A 14,655-nucleotide genomic window follows, 5' to 3' on the forward strand; every position below is an offset into this window, starting at 1 on the left:
CTTCACAGTTAGCCCCCTTTTCCGCACTCAGGCTTTAAAAAGTTTTGGAACACGACTGCCTAGTGACGGAAGTCCTTCCCGGAGCTAGCTGCTGCACCCAGCGGAAGAGCGTCGCTTCACCCCCAAACTGTCTCTCCAACTGGGGTAGCGCTCAGAACAGAGAAGTACGCAGAGCGAGAGGGGCAGTAGCCGTAGGGGCTGGGTCCGAGTACAGCCGCGTCGCTTGTGTGAGGGGTTACCCTGACAGCTCTCAAGCGAGAAGAACATGCATGCTTCCTCGCACAACTCCAAATGGATTATGGCGCTACTTTGTGAACTGTAAAGGCAAAACGGGGGCCTAATTTGCCAAAAAGACAACATTATTTTGATGTACATATCATGACACGGGACCCATATCCCTCTTGTCGAAAATAGCACAAAAAACACCCAAAATTCACACAGAAATTGCAGTTTCAGAGTTCTGCAAAACTTTGAAACATTTTAGATATAATTTTCCTAAGCCTGGGTAACATTACGTGCAAGTTTCTTTTAAACTAACAACAACTCTCTTAAAGCAGGCCCAAGCCTTTCTCGCAGGACAAGGGGTTATACAGATGTGGCACGGTGTGAATGGTTAGCTAGTTTTAGAAAACGCACAAACGCTGAAACGTTTGAAGTAATAGTGCCAGTCTGGTGAGAGAGTACGGCGAACACAAGCCGGTAAAGGCATGCTTCTAAAATGGTAATTAATACCTTGTATGGGTTTGGGGTCAATGGAGGAGGGCGCCCCAAACGAAAGAAATCCACCCACTTCTCTCTGCCCACTCTTGGGTCATTAACCAAACAATTCCAGAATGTCTCCTTTGACACCTGCTGTGCTGTGACATCATACAATGGGTGGCCACTTTAAACGATGGATCTCATATATCAATAGCCCTGGTGACAGGAAAGAGATGTGAAATTGTGTCCCAGGACCCAGTATGGGAGACGAGACAGTAGAGTTGATGGTGTGCCTCCTAAGCTTTGTGCAGGAGACAAGAGGCAATTTGTCTGAGACTCAGCGTGACAGACAGGAAAGGAGATTTAAGACTCAGATTTGCACAAAACTATGAAGCCCCACAATTTGTCTCCCCAGGATTGCCTTTCAAAGATCACAGAAGTGTCATTTTGTGTCTACAAAGTCTGAAGACTTGGGGGATCAGAAGATGTTTGGTGGAGCAGGAGCTTCACCACACATTGACAATGCTCCTCCCCTGGTGAACTTGCGGTTCCCACTCTGTAGTTAGGTGAGAGCGTGAGGGGAGATTGCTGGCTTCCCAGTTCTAAAGGCTCGGCTGCCTTAGTCAGCAAAAACCTTTGGTCTGATGGTCCATCCAACACTGCGCTGTCAGGGCCCAGTGACAGTCGTTCCGCCTCCTTAGGATGGGTAGCGCGTTACATATTCTAACTACTCGGGACTGAAACTGAACAACAGGCCCAATGTGCAGGGATAAAAAGCCTGTCTATCGGGGGCCACTGTTTTGTTTTGTATTCTAAAAACAAATTCCTGTTTTGGGAGTCTGTTTTCAAAAAGAAAAAAAAACTGCAGAACGCAGCAACAAACATGGCGCCCGCTAAGCAAAGTTTAGTGCTTTCAGTGGTAAAGAGATCCCCTGTCTGCCTGGCAAGCCATTTGCCGGACTCACCATCTTAGTCCAAATGATGGTTGTGTTTACATCTGCCTGAACTGGCAAAGAGGACAGGCAGCTTCACACTGTGTTTCCTCCTGTGCCTTGGCAAGGAGGACCGGAGACTTGAAACTGCATCTCCCCTGCACTGACTAGAAACATGCGCAGGAGTCTTGGCACTGTTTATTCCATGCAGGATACTTAGCTTTGCGCCGCCTGCGCTGCAATGTGATAACTGAGACCGAATCTAAGCCCACTTTCTCGAAAATGAGTATAAATGCTGACAGCAGTAGAGAAGGGACATACCCAATCGCTCCGCCAAGTGGATGTAGACAGGATCCACCCGCCGCATAGTTTTCACCAAGTCTTTTCTCCGGAATTTGATCTCCACAGTGCCTTCCGCTTCCAGGACGCCACCTCTAAAGACAAAAGAAGAAGAAAAATGTTTACTTTTTAGTGTAGGCATTTTTGTGCAATATTGTAGCCAATTCTAAACTATTGCATTAGTGTAAAGTGGGGCACCGAGCAGGAAGTTGAATCACATTTCTGTACAAAAAGTGCTTACACTGCAGACCACTGGGTTGCAGTACATATTTGTAAGTGCATGGCTCACTGATCATCTTTATACAACTTAACATGTTTCTTCTCTTGGGGGAAATATCCTCTGATTGGCAACTTGCAGCTGTTCTCTAATGTCACCATTTATCAGTGCTGGTTTACATGCCAATTTATGCAGCAGCCAGCACTTGATGTGATTACCATGCTGTTCTCTGGCTGGTTAGACTTCATGTGATGATGTACAAGAAGCAAATTATAGACTTGTGCTGTTTTCAGCCAGCTCACCCCTGTGCCCCTCAGTACTCTGGGCCACTACCTTATTCCTCCCTTCCCAGCAGCTCATTTCTCTGTACTTTTCCCCATCACTGATGGCATTATCCTAAGGCTTTCACACCGTCCCAGCAACTCTTATCCTCTTAACGTTAGGGTGACCAGGCACCCCAAACTTACTGGTAAGCTCCTGGGCTTTCAGCATCTGTCTTGGCAATGTTCAGTAAATTTTGCACATGTCCCGGTTTAAAGAGAAGGTGTTTCAGTGCAGGATTGATTAGCAGCCCTTATCAGAAAGCAACCCAATTCACAAAGATAATACCATGTTTAAAAGTTGCACTTAATTAATCCTCAGTGCCTTACTGTCTGAGTTTTGTGTGTTTGTTATTGTTGTCAGGTAAGTCATTCTGTGCACTTCAGTCGATGTACAAATGTAATCTTACATCTATGTTTGTGTAAAGTCTTGTTGTTTTACACCCTAGCTTCAACACCGGTGCTCATGTACTGCAGCTCTCTCCCTAACAGCCCCACTGCTTGTGTCTCTGCAGCTCCCGCCCGGGGCACAGTCTCCTGTTCTACCCACAGCACATCATCCGCGTCCAACCTCCACCCCGGTCCTACAGGGGCTGCCTCTATGCTGTTCGGTAGCAATGGAATGTGGTCACCTCTTCCTCCCCTCTCTTGCTACTTGTCATTTACACAGTTTGTATTGTCCATAGTGCCCTGACCCCTTATTCCCACAGCCAAACCCAGGGCCCATCAGGCATAATATTAAACTTCTAATGCTCGAGGAGTGGGGCAAAGAGCAGGAAGTGAACTGCCTGCTGTAATACACAGCTGCAGTACTTCTCCAGCTGTTGTGCAGTTGTTACAGAATCCGTGCTGATGAAAGATGTTACGACAAAGTGAAATGATTTAAAAAGTGAAGTGCATTACAGGTTACCCATTGTTGCTACTAGGGTTTGTGGTGCACAGGCCCAAGGATCATGGTTTAGGGGTAATGGTGTAAACTGGGTGCAGAGTTCTTGACTTCTGAAAGAGATCACACTAGTCCCCAGAATGGAGTTCTAGCATAAGGGACTAATCTTGAACAAACAGAATCTAGATGTAACACGTGGGGCATTGGAAGTATAAGTATGTTGTGGTTGGCAACTGAGATGTTGCAGCAGAAAGTATATTTGTGAGGTATTTGGGAAAAGCTTATTTTTCTGTCGTAAAGGTAAGAATCAGCAGTTGGCTTTTTAGAGCATAACCTCATGTATGTGCTGGGATGCGGCTGTCAATCCAGTGATGATTAAGTTTGCATAACAAAATGTATTACATCTCGGCAAATGAAAGAATAATGGAGCGTGCCACCCAGGACAATGTGAAAGTAATCATATTTGCTCCTTGCTGGAGCACCGATAAAGCCTGGCTTCATGTGGAAGATAAGTCGGGAGAGAGGCTCATACTAAGCACCTGATATCTTGCTGCTGGTATCTTGCTGCTGTGGAGTGACTGGTCTATAGGAGCATGAGAGGTTTAAACTACTCTCACGAGGGAGGCTATTCTGTGGAATACGAGAGAGTGCACGGTGCACTGGGCCTGAGGAAGTCTCAGTCTTGAAGGCGTCTAGCATTCCTCATCATTCGTCAACTGTAGGTTCGTCTCAACCTAGAGATGTGATCTAACAGACTGACCAAGAAGGGCGGATAGAAGATAAATACTGGACGGTTGGTGAGCCACGAGATGTCGAATTTTAAGCCAACAGGTTTAATGAATAGAATACTCGCTGGTAATCTTTGTAACCTGCAGGTCATGAGTATGAACCTTTACAAGGTTGACTCAACCTTCCTTGCTTATGAGGTCAGTAAATAAAGTATCATTTAACAGGATGATTGATATTTACAGCGCTTAGAGCTGGCAGATGTGTCGTATGAAGTACTATATAAATATTATTATTGATGTTATAAGTGACAAAGGGAGGAGTTATGCAGTGGTAAATAGCAGGAAATGTAACTGAGCCTTGGCTTGAATGGCACCAAGTTCTTTGCTAGTGAAACGAGCACCAGGGGACAGAGTATGATCAGTCTAACAGATTTAAGTAGAATCAATTGCCTTATGACCTAGAGATGCAGAGGGTGTCAAGTGTTGAAAATAGTGTGAGGTGAACAACAGTGTGAAAACCATTGCGAGGTCCAGAAAAATGTCAACTGTGGATAGACAGTCATGGTAATAAAATTGCAAACGTGAAAAAGGCAAGTCTTGGTGGAATGTAGGACTCAGAATCTGGACTAGAGAGATAATTAGATGTTGTTCTGAAAGAGAGGATGTGAGACAGTTGAACACAAAATGCCCGAGGATCTTGGAGGCGATGGGAAGCAGAGCGGGATAGTACTGAGGTACAATGGTGGTACTGAAGGGTAGAGGGGTCCTCTATGGGGCTATTTAGCAGAAGCACAACAGTTCTGAGGCATGGAGGATAAGTCCTGGATAGGACGAAGTGATTAAATACAGAAGTGAAACAGGAGAAAACCCTCAATGGATGGAGCACAGGGTTGAACGTGTGTAAGATTGAGCAGGCCAGGTTGGCAGCTTTACTAGTTTCTGCAGGTTTGGTGGAGGAGGATGAGAAAAACACTGGTATCCGTATCAACTGCTTAGGAGAGATCGTAAGAAGTGGAGAGAAAAAGTTGGACACTGAAAGTCATGACTCAGTGATGGATGTTTGCGAGGAGTAGACCAAGAGGAAGTTCCTGTGGGCAAGGTGTTGGCAAAGTGCTGTGTGAGTGAGGTGGTCTTGAAAATATGCAATTTTAATACAGCAATGAGCAGAAGATCAGTGAGTGATAGCCAAGCTCGTGATGGGTGATATCTTCAAGAGTATAAGGCTCAAGTTTCTCTCTATATGCGGATGAGTGCTTCTAATGCTGCTTTGAGCTTGTGCATTGCATAGTATACCGGTGCTGAGAACCGGGCCTGTGGGAGTGGAGGGGATAGTGAGAGTGGAAAGCTGAGGGAACAGTTCTGCTGAACAGGCCTTATGAGTTGGAGTTAATGAGTGGGACTAGCTGTTGTGGCTCTGAGATGTGCAGTGATGGTTATTTGTGTAAGGTCTAAGGGTAACGGGGTGTTACACCAGTAGTGCTTGGCAGTGGGAGGTGTTCACAGTCAGATAGATCAAGGAATGGCCAAAGGCTGAGAGGTCAGTTTTGGAGGTAATAGTAAGATCCTGTGTTAGCGAGCCAACTGCAGCCAGCACAAACAACATTTACCCTTCCAATAGAGACACTAATAGAAACATTTGTCCCTGTGACCTTGTCACAGTAATCACTAGACTACTCGATCTACAGTAAATACCTTTCCACACCTATACTACGGGATGTGATGTACCAGGCTCCAATGTTTAACATAGCAACATCAAAGTGCACAGCTGTTTCCTACATGGATGCAGGACCAGCTTTCCTCCATCTGACCTTTAACCATCTTTTGCAACAGGCAGATCACAGGTCAAATCATCCACCCTAATTCAGATTACTGGCCTCTCCTCCATCTGACTTTACCTGATTTTCCACACCTTTACATGCTCGGACCCCCACCCTCCCCAAGGTTCGCTACCCTTGCTACTGTTGCTTCAGCTTGGAATAAGCCAATATGCAGCAGACCGGTGCGGCGCATCTCAGAGGAACTGCCGCCGTACGCCCATGACTGGACACAAGGGCAGTGAGACTGACACTACCCGGCAACGTACCTGCTATCCCTGTCAGCGTACATCTCCATGTGCCTCGGGTTGATGGTGGGGTCGATCACTACCCATGATCCTCCTCTCAGCTCCGCCTGTGGCGGGATATACACCAGCACGGGCTGACGGTACTCGCGCAACCCGTCCACTATGTAGGCTCCAAACTTCAGCACCTGGTCGTACATATCTAACAGGAAAAGACACAAGCAGGAGAGACAACACAGTAAATCGTTTTCTGTGTGTATAAGTACCCACGTTACATGCCTAACCCATGGCCGGCCTGTACAGAACAGCAAAGAAATCAATCTCCAATGCCCAACCATGGTGATAAAATAGACAATCCCATTTGTGCAAACATTTTTGAAGCAGATGTGGCACAGACTGTTGTCCAGATGTTCCTGACATACTACGTTTCCAAACTGGCGCTCTTCCCAACATTGCTTCCACTTGTTGCTTTATATCATCATTTACACAGCACTGGACAAGCACACGGGACTGTAACTCGGAGCACATTCTTGAGGGCAAAGCAGGTATGCCAGCCAGGCACTTAGGGCTCGGTTCCGCCGTCCTCTGCCAGGGCAATGGAGTATTTAACTTTGCCACCTCGGCTGAGGTCCTGTAAGCCACGTTTAGAAACGTCCGTTGGGCTGACTGACATTTATTGCATTCACAGGAACTGCCGTCAATGCTGTTCCTGTGAATGCATTGTCATTTTGATGTATGACGGAGCCGAATGGCAAAGTTACCAAGTTTTTTATTTATTTTTTTATTTTTCAAAAACAAAACCCTAAACTGGGATTTTGTTTATGAACATAATAATTAAAAAAAAAACAATGCCCCCTTCACACTGGCAATCATCTTCCATGGCGAGGGGGCAGTTTTATGTTTTTACTGCCCTTTATTGCCATGGCTTTCCTGATAGTGGCGGGCAGTACGAAATGGCTATATGTCTGTCCATCTAATTTGGGTGTGCAGACATACAGATGATCTCTGACAGCTCTTACTCCTTTGGGCCATCGAAGAAGTTTGTCCACAGCAAAGACCAAGTAGTTTACGTCGGTGCCAAACTATGGTCCACCTGATTTGAAATGCGGAGGGCCGACCACTATGTTGGGGGAAGGGTACCGTCACTGTTGCCAAGGAGTAACCTTTCACCAACATATAAATCAAGTCCTTGGTTCTTAAGATAAGTGAGCTGAATGTGTTGATCTCGGACTGGTTTCTAGGAGTGGGGAGGAGAGGCACAGCTGCTACGTCAGGTCAAACCACCCATCAAGCAGTGTCTCAAAATAAACATTTCATGGCTTTAAGTTGCTTATGGGGATTGCCTAAAGGGGGCATCTAGTAAGTGATATCGCAGTCTAGCTCATAACCCATATATTGCTGGAGATTGTTAGTGATGTTGTGATGGGGGGCTGGGTAAAGGCAAATGTTTCTTCTTCCCTACACTTGCTGACCCCTCTAAACTCCTAGGGAATCTTGACTATATCAAGTATGCCGAGGGCCACCATATAAACAGCACATGCCGTTCTGCTAACAAAACATTTTAGTTCCATGCTGTGCTGTTCTCTAAGGCAGTTTTACCTGAGTGAAGGGGTGGGGGGAAAACTTAGAAACGAGTAGCAGTGCAAAAAGCGAAGGAGAGACAAGCTACTGGTCTATGCCGAAGGAAGCAGAAAGAAGGGAAGTGATGTCAGCGCCCCGGGGTGAGAGCTATTCAGCTCCAGTGACGTCACCACGGGGCCGCCTCTGGTGCCAGAATGGAGCCAGTGTCACCCACCTGCGCGCGTGAGGTACGGAATAGTTTCTGAATCCAGCCTGGCACCCGGGGATAATCAGCAGGCAGGGAAACTGCACAATTAACACACTTACACTTTCCTTTCTAAGAGGCCAACGTATCTCTCCACCTAATCAAGTTCTCACGTTAGTAAATTCCTCATGTCATGTTTCCACACACCATGTAACGGTGCCATCCAATCCAGGGCCTGGCAAGGCAGACCGGGTAGAACTCGGTGACTGGTGAACATGCTCGGCTGCTTGCCCGGCTTCCCACCGAGGCCTCCTCCAATATCAGGAGATGGCAGGGCCCAGGGGAGCCCGCGCACTCGCGGTTAAGAACGACCTCTTTCTGCTCAACATTTGAGCTGCGCTGGCGGCTGTATAAGTGCTAAACAAGCAACCATGTTTTGCATATTTTGGAAACAAATCGTGGAATACAGCTGATCCTCATCATCGTCAAGGCACTGACTGTGTTGTGAAAAATTATACACAAATCAAAGAATGACGTGCTACCGTATTTATTGGAAAATGAACAAAGCAGGATTGCACAGAAAGACTCTGAGTGTACTGAAGAAGATATCCAAAAATATGAAAACACTGCACACCCCGCAAATCCGCGAGCACCAAAAGGATCAACTGGGAAATACAGGAACATGTGAGGATATAATGAATGATAAAAGAGCAAGAAAAATACTAGGGTGAAAACAGCATTAAGAAAAAACGTAATAGAATGTTCGTTTAAAAAAATCTGAAGTCGAGATCACATGAAATATCCAAATTCCCAAGAGACCTTGGAGGCCCTGCAGACCAGGACACAGTGCTCCATGCGCAGACAGAGCCTCACGCTGTGAGTTACAGCTCTGCGTTGTATCAAGTAGCACATTCCTCGTTTGTATAAGGATTAACTGTACGAAAATAAGCGCATTACATTATATATGATCAATTAGATTTTCGTTACACCCCTAAGGTATTAACTATTTGTAACGGTCAGCTATAAATGCCTTGAAATGCTTGTAGACACAATGTGCACACTGCACATACTAATAAATCTAAGTAAGGCGACTCTACAACTCGCAGAACAACCGTTGCCAATGCCAATAGGTCTAGCTTATGATTGAAACTGTCCCTTCAGTCAATGGTGAGTTTTTGGCAAGCAATAAACAATCATACATGGAATCAAAACCGTCAATCATTCTTCCGCTCATGCTTCCATTCATCCGCCTACTGACTCATTCTAGCATTCATCCACATACCCATCCACAAGAAAACACACACACAAACTGAACACGCATGTACAAGATAAAGTAAAACAATAAAATTAGAATAAAAACTGAAAGCATTTCCCTTCGATGGGCTTATGCTTGCAATAAGACAAAATTAAATATAGCAGTGGGCAGCTGTCTTGCAAAGGTATGGTACATGGTGTAGCATTGTTTTAAAGTTCCAACATAACTGCCACATTTAGAAATAACGTGTTGCCATCTTTGGAACAGTAAAATCACACATACACTATGCACAATAACATTCCAAGTATTTTTTTTATGATAGGCAAGCCAGGCCTACTGCCTTTGTCATAATTTTCCCCAGGAAACCATTTAGACATATAGTATTTGACATATCCTTTGCCAATGAACCAATCAAGCCAATAGCTGTTCCAGTTAGCCTGTCATTATAAGCAACTCAGGCCTGCTGTACCGAGCATCAGCTGTCCCACAGGGCAACTATAAGGCATACAGGGTATAATTATGAATAAGTACAAAACTGCAGTTGGGAAAACAATATCCAACTTCTCTTAAGGGGGCTATTAAGATTAGTAAAATTGCTAATCTTTAACCCCCAGTGTTTGCCGGAGGTTGTTTACTTCAGTAATCTATGAGATTTCATGCAACAAAACACCGTGTGACAACTATTCCCTTTAAAGGTCCATTGGCTTTAACATATGATTTTCAAATAAATGCATAAGGCTCACTACCTCTGTTGTAGCTTTTCAAAATAAACAGATTAGTCGTATGGCATCTACCATAACTTTTCAAAATAAATCAATCATGCTTATAGTCATCATCGCTATCTTGCCACTATAACAAACTCCGGTATTGAACTGAGAGTAAGCTTTCCCACAAGGCAATCGCCCGAAATATAGTCATTAAATTGCATATGTGTACAAAATTAGCGACGGCAATCTCTAAAACGGCAATCTCTAAGATCCATCTAACATTATGCCTGTCAAAAGGATTTACTACGGTGTAATAATCCACCGTCCAACGCCTATTGACTTTAACATATACTTTTCATAATAAATTAAACCCACTGATTTTATTCATATATTTTTTCAAAATAAACAGATAGGACTTGGGGCCTCTGACATATCCTTTCCTAATGAATCAACTAGGCAAATCGCTTATATCCTTATTATTGGCTTATCATCATAACCAACTCAAATAAACTATACGGAACATAAGCTTCTCCACAAAGCAACCATCAAGCGAACTAAAACTGCAAATATGTAAAATGACAATCTGCAGAAGAATATATTACCGCTTATAAATAATATATTAACACGTGAAAGAAGTCCAAATACCACAGTGCAAATCTTCTATCCTCTGGGTTTGTCACAGGGGGGTAACTTAACTCCCTACATACTATGGCATTATGTGGCATTCCATGCAACAAAATACCTAAGTATAAACGCCTATTTGCTTTAACATATGCCTTTTACAATAAATATACATCAGGCCTACTGCCTTTGTCATAACTTTTCAGAAAAAAAAACAGATCAGACCTGTGGCATCTGACACAGCTTTTTCCAATAACCCAATCACGCCAATCATACCCAACCCAGGCTTACTGTATTGAGTTTAAGCTTTTCTACAAGGCAATCATCAGGTATACCATTAACAAATTATAAATAAGTACAAAATTAGAGTTGAAAAAACAATATACAACCCCTTTTAAGAGTGGTTACAAAGTGCAAATCTTCTACACTCAGGTTTTGTCAGAGGAGGTGAACACCACCAAAACCCTTGCCTTCTACAGTAATGTTTGGGATGTCATGAAAAACAAATGTAACTAGAGGCGTTACCACAGTGTAAACAAGCAACTCTAAGATGCTTATTGTATTTAACTAACATGTTACCTCTGGTAACGCTCGTTCAGGTAGAAGCTTGACGTAGCCACAGATTCCTCACCTTTTGGCTATTCTCCAGGCGTCCTACTGGATCCGGAAACTTTCCAGCAGTACTTCAGTGTGTTGGAGGATGGTGATTTGCGGCTTTGCACTGACGCTGTTTGACTCTGGAAATGACATGAGGGGACACTATAGGCAACGTTCCCTCGTGGTGATGTCAGTTGCTCTCATTTTGCCCTACAAGACGGGGATCCAGAGCTCTTCTCTCAGACGTTTACCTGTCTGTCGCAAACAAACATCTGTGACAGATAACCATCAGGTGTGCTTGTGGTGAAACCATGACTCCAAGGACTGAGGAGACTTGAAGGCCATCGGGGAACGCGAAAAGAAACTACGTCGCCAAGGATAAGAAGACTCAACAACAGGACTGAAGTCCCACTCCTTGTTTAAGGTTCCATCTCTGTCCCGTTCCCAGAGTCAAACGAGCGGCTCCAGAGGTCGGTCTTTGTCACGCTCCAAGTCCTCAGGTGAGCATAAGAAACACAATAAGTCAAAGTGGGATTCTGCTCCCTGGCGTCATTCGCATTTGCCTGAACAGGCAGGGGGGCGGCACCACCCTACTCGATTTGGCTTTCGAAATCAGCCGACTCTGCAACTAGCCCCAGCACAACCTGTTTTTCTAGAGCCTTCAGCCACGCCACATCAGAACTTAGAGTTCCGTGCAGCCATACTCTGGTTCTTTGGATCTCTGCTGACTCCATCTAGTGTGCTTTCGGGGCCCAAGAAGCCAAGAAACCTTCCACCTGGGATTCTGCCGGCAGGTCTGCCATTGTCGCCAACTGAACCCCTCCAACCTTATCCTGCCTCCGGCTCTAGTTCTGATTCCACTGCTGACACCACAACCTATGCTGGCCCCGGCAACGTCGACGCTGATGCCGACTTCACCACCTGAAAAATCTGCTCAGATTGTCCTCCCTGACACCAGATCGACGCCAGACCAACCGCGACCAATGTTGTGCCTGAATCCGCCCTATGTGCACCTTCCCCCACTTGAATTACAACAGGTTGAACAACACACTCTTCATTCCTTTTTCGTACGGATTACAAAAATGAAAAAAATTAAAATTTGGTAAGACAATATAACCTTTCCTCTAAGGGGTTGAGAAGGATTATCAGTCTGCAAATCTTCTAAACCAAGGGTTTGTCAGAGGAGGTGCCAAACACAAAAATCATTGTTTACTATAGTAATTTGTGAGGTTGCATATACCAAGGTATCTCTCTACTGATTTTAGCACAGTATAATAACAGTCCACTGCTAAATGTATTTTGTCTTTAACATATGCTTTTCAAAATATATGTGTCAGGCCTTCTGTCTTTAACATAACTTTTTCTTTAATAAACAGTTAAGGCTTGCCAGCATAGACAACTCATTTCTGCAGTACTGCCATATGCTTTTCGGAAGTCAAATATTGTAATACAATCACTCTTTTTAAGTGGAAGCACACGTATGCCCAACCAAATGCTGTACTCAAAAAAATCAACATGTGGCCAGAGCCAAAGCCCCTCTCATGCTAATGCTTCTTAACATTTTCTGTTGATCTTTTAAGCTCTGGTGACAGGTACGCTGTCAAATCAAACCTAAAAAAAAAACACTGCAAAAAAAGGCTGCTATAATTATTTTCCTGATGTGTTGATGTTAAAAAATAAAGTGTGCAAATGTTGATATCTTAAAAATTGCTGTACATTGTGTGACAACAAACTGTGGGTCAGTCGGGGTGGCAGAGAATTTTAATGTCTGCCACCCCGCCTGTCAATCTTAGAGGGTCGTTAGGAGTGTGGTGGACGGAAACATCCATCTGCCAAACTCCCAATGAGGAGACCGCCACGGTGCTGACGGTCTCCCCACTGGCCCCATTACAACTTTCCCACTGGGCTGACGGGCCGAAACCAGGTTTTTCTGCTGGTGAGCCCAGTGGGAAAGGTGCAGCAGCATTGTTACTGGCTCATAATTGAGCCGGCGCCAATGCTGCCGCATGCAGGGTGCACCAGCGCCCATGAAATGCACACTGTCTGCACAGCAGACTGTGCATTTCAAGGGTGCTGGGAAGGGGGGACCCTGCACTTGTTCTCCACCAACCTTTTCATGGTGGTGAAACTACCATGAAAAGGCTGGCGGAGAACAAGGTCGTAACCAGCAGGGCGGCGCTGACTTCAGCGCCGCCCTGGCTGATGGCAACCAGGACTGCCGTCAGCCCATTGGGATTTTGGATTCTGGCGGGGATGGCGGTAGGTTGACGGGTCTGCCCGCCAATCTCGTATGTGGTGTTTGGACCACCACATCCACGGCGGTCTAACCAATACCACGAGTCTGGCGGTCTTGTAATCGCCACATTCGTAATAGGCCCCTTAGTGTTCAAAGCTGGCTCTGTGATGAACTCTATGGGTCTGTAGACACTGCAATCATGCGGGTCACACAAAGCTATTTAAAACCCTGGTGTGCGCCCATCATTGGTGAAAGACGCTTACACCAAACTTTTGAAAGTTTCCTCTTTTCCAAAAGCAAACTCCTTCAGAGATTTTTTGGGGAAAAGAAAAATGAATGGCTCCAACGCTATGTAATTTATCGCAGATGGTGTGGAGGTTGTTTTTTTTTCATTTTTACTGACCCTTACCACCAGGATAGTCCAGGCACTGACTGACAGTAAAAAAAAAAAAACCTTCTGACCACTCACTTTAAATAGGGTGAGATGGCTTAACTTTAATGTCCCGTACTTTCGCTGGCTGTTGGAGGATGATCTACTTTGATGGAGTACATTTTACTTTGTTTGTATAAATCTCGCAGTACACCTGACTGAAGATAGGGCAGATGGACCGAGAGATCGGAAGATCGGCTACTCCGTCGCTGTTGTGAAAATTACTTCGTTGGCCAAAATCTAAATCAGGCCTTATATTTATAATCCAAATTATAAAAATTAAGCCACAGAAAGTATAAAAATTCAAAGGCACGGATTGCAAAGGAAAACTAAACAACACAACATATTCCATGTATACTATAAAAATGTATCAAAATATAATGTTAGCAAACTTATTCAGTGAACTTCTAGACATCTAAAAGGGAACCCTGCCAAGTAAATGTTTCAATTAGATTGCATCAAAACATTCTACGAGTGTTATCATTTTTTGACTGTCTGTTTTTGTCTCTTTATTTTCTTTTGGCTTTACGGTGCACTTTCTCATCGAATCGTAATTACAGATGGTACATATGTGATCAGAGATCTGTGCGCACAGCAGAGAGGCCAAGGACTGGATGGGCATGTAGTTGGAACAACTTGACACCGTGTCCGGCACTGTGATAAACTCACACTACTTTCAGCCTTCATATCAAACCTGTCAATCGCACCACATCACGAACACTACCAGAAACCCGAGGCGACTCAGCACTATACAAGACTCACGTGGTGCTTGGAAAACAAAGCTACAGAAATACCGCAGGGGAAATGAAATATTGGTTGGAAATTTGTACCAAACAACAAAACGAAAAACTAGTAAAATGTAAG

At 44.6% G+C, this 14,655-nt stretch overlaps 1 protein-coding gene across 5 annotated transcripts in view; it reads right to left on the reverse strand.

Moving 5' to 3' along the window:
* Nucleotides 1–14,655, reverse strand: part of ACACA (acetyl-CoA carboxylase alpha) — an 895,081-nt gene that overhangs the window by 126,931 nt on the left and 753,495 nt on the right. For all 5 annotated transcript variants that reach the window (XM_069226569.1, XM_069226573.1, XM_069226571.1 and 2 more), the window contains 2 exons: nt 6,205–6,382; nt 1,953–2,065 (listed from right to left, as the gene is read on the reverse strand). In XM_069226569.1, the coding sequence (XP_069082670.1) occupies nt 1,953–2,065; nt 6,205–6,382 (291 nt within the window). The remainder of the gene's footprint in view (nt 1–1,952; nt 2,066–6,204; nt 6,383–14,655) is intronic.

Source organism: Pleurodeles waltl, chromosome 3_2, assembly GCF_031143425.1.
Source record: "Pleurodeles waltl isolate 20211129_DDA chromosome 3_2, aPleWal1.hap1.20221129, whole genome shotgun sequence".
NCBI lineage: Eukaryota > Metazoa > Chordata > Amphibia > Caudata > Salamandridae > Pleurodeles > Pleurodeles waltl.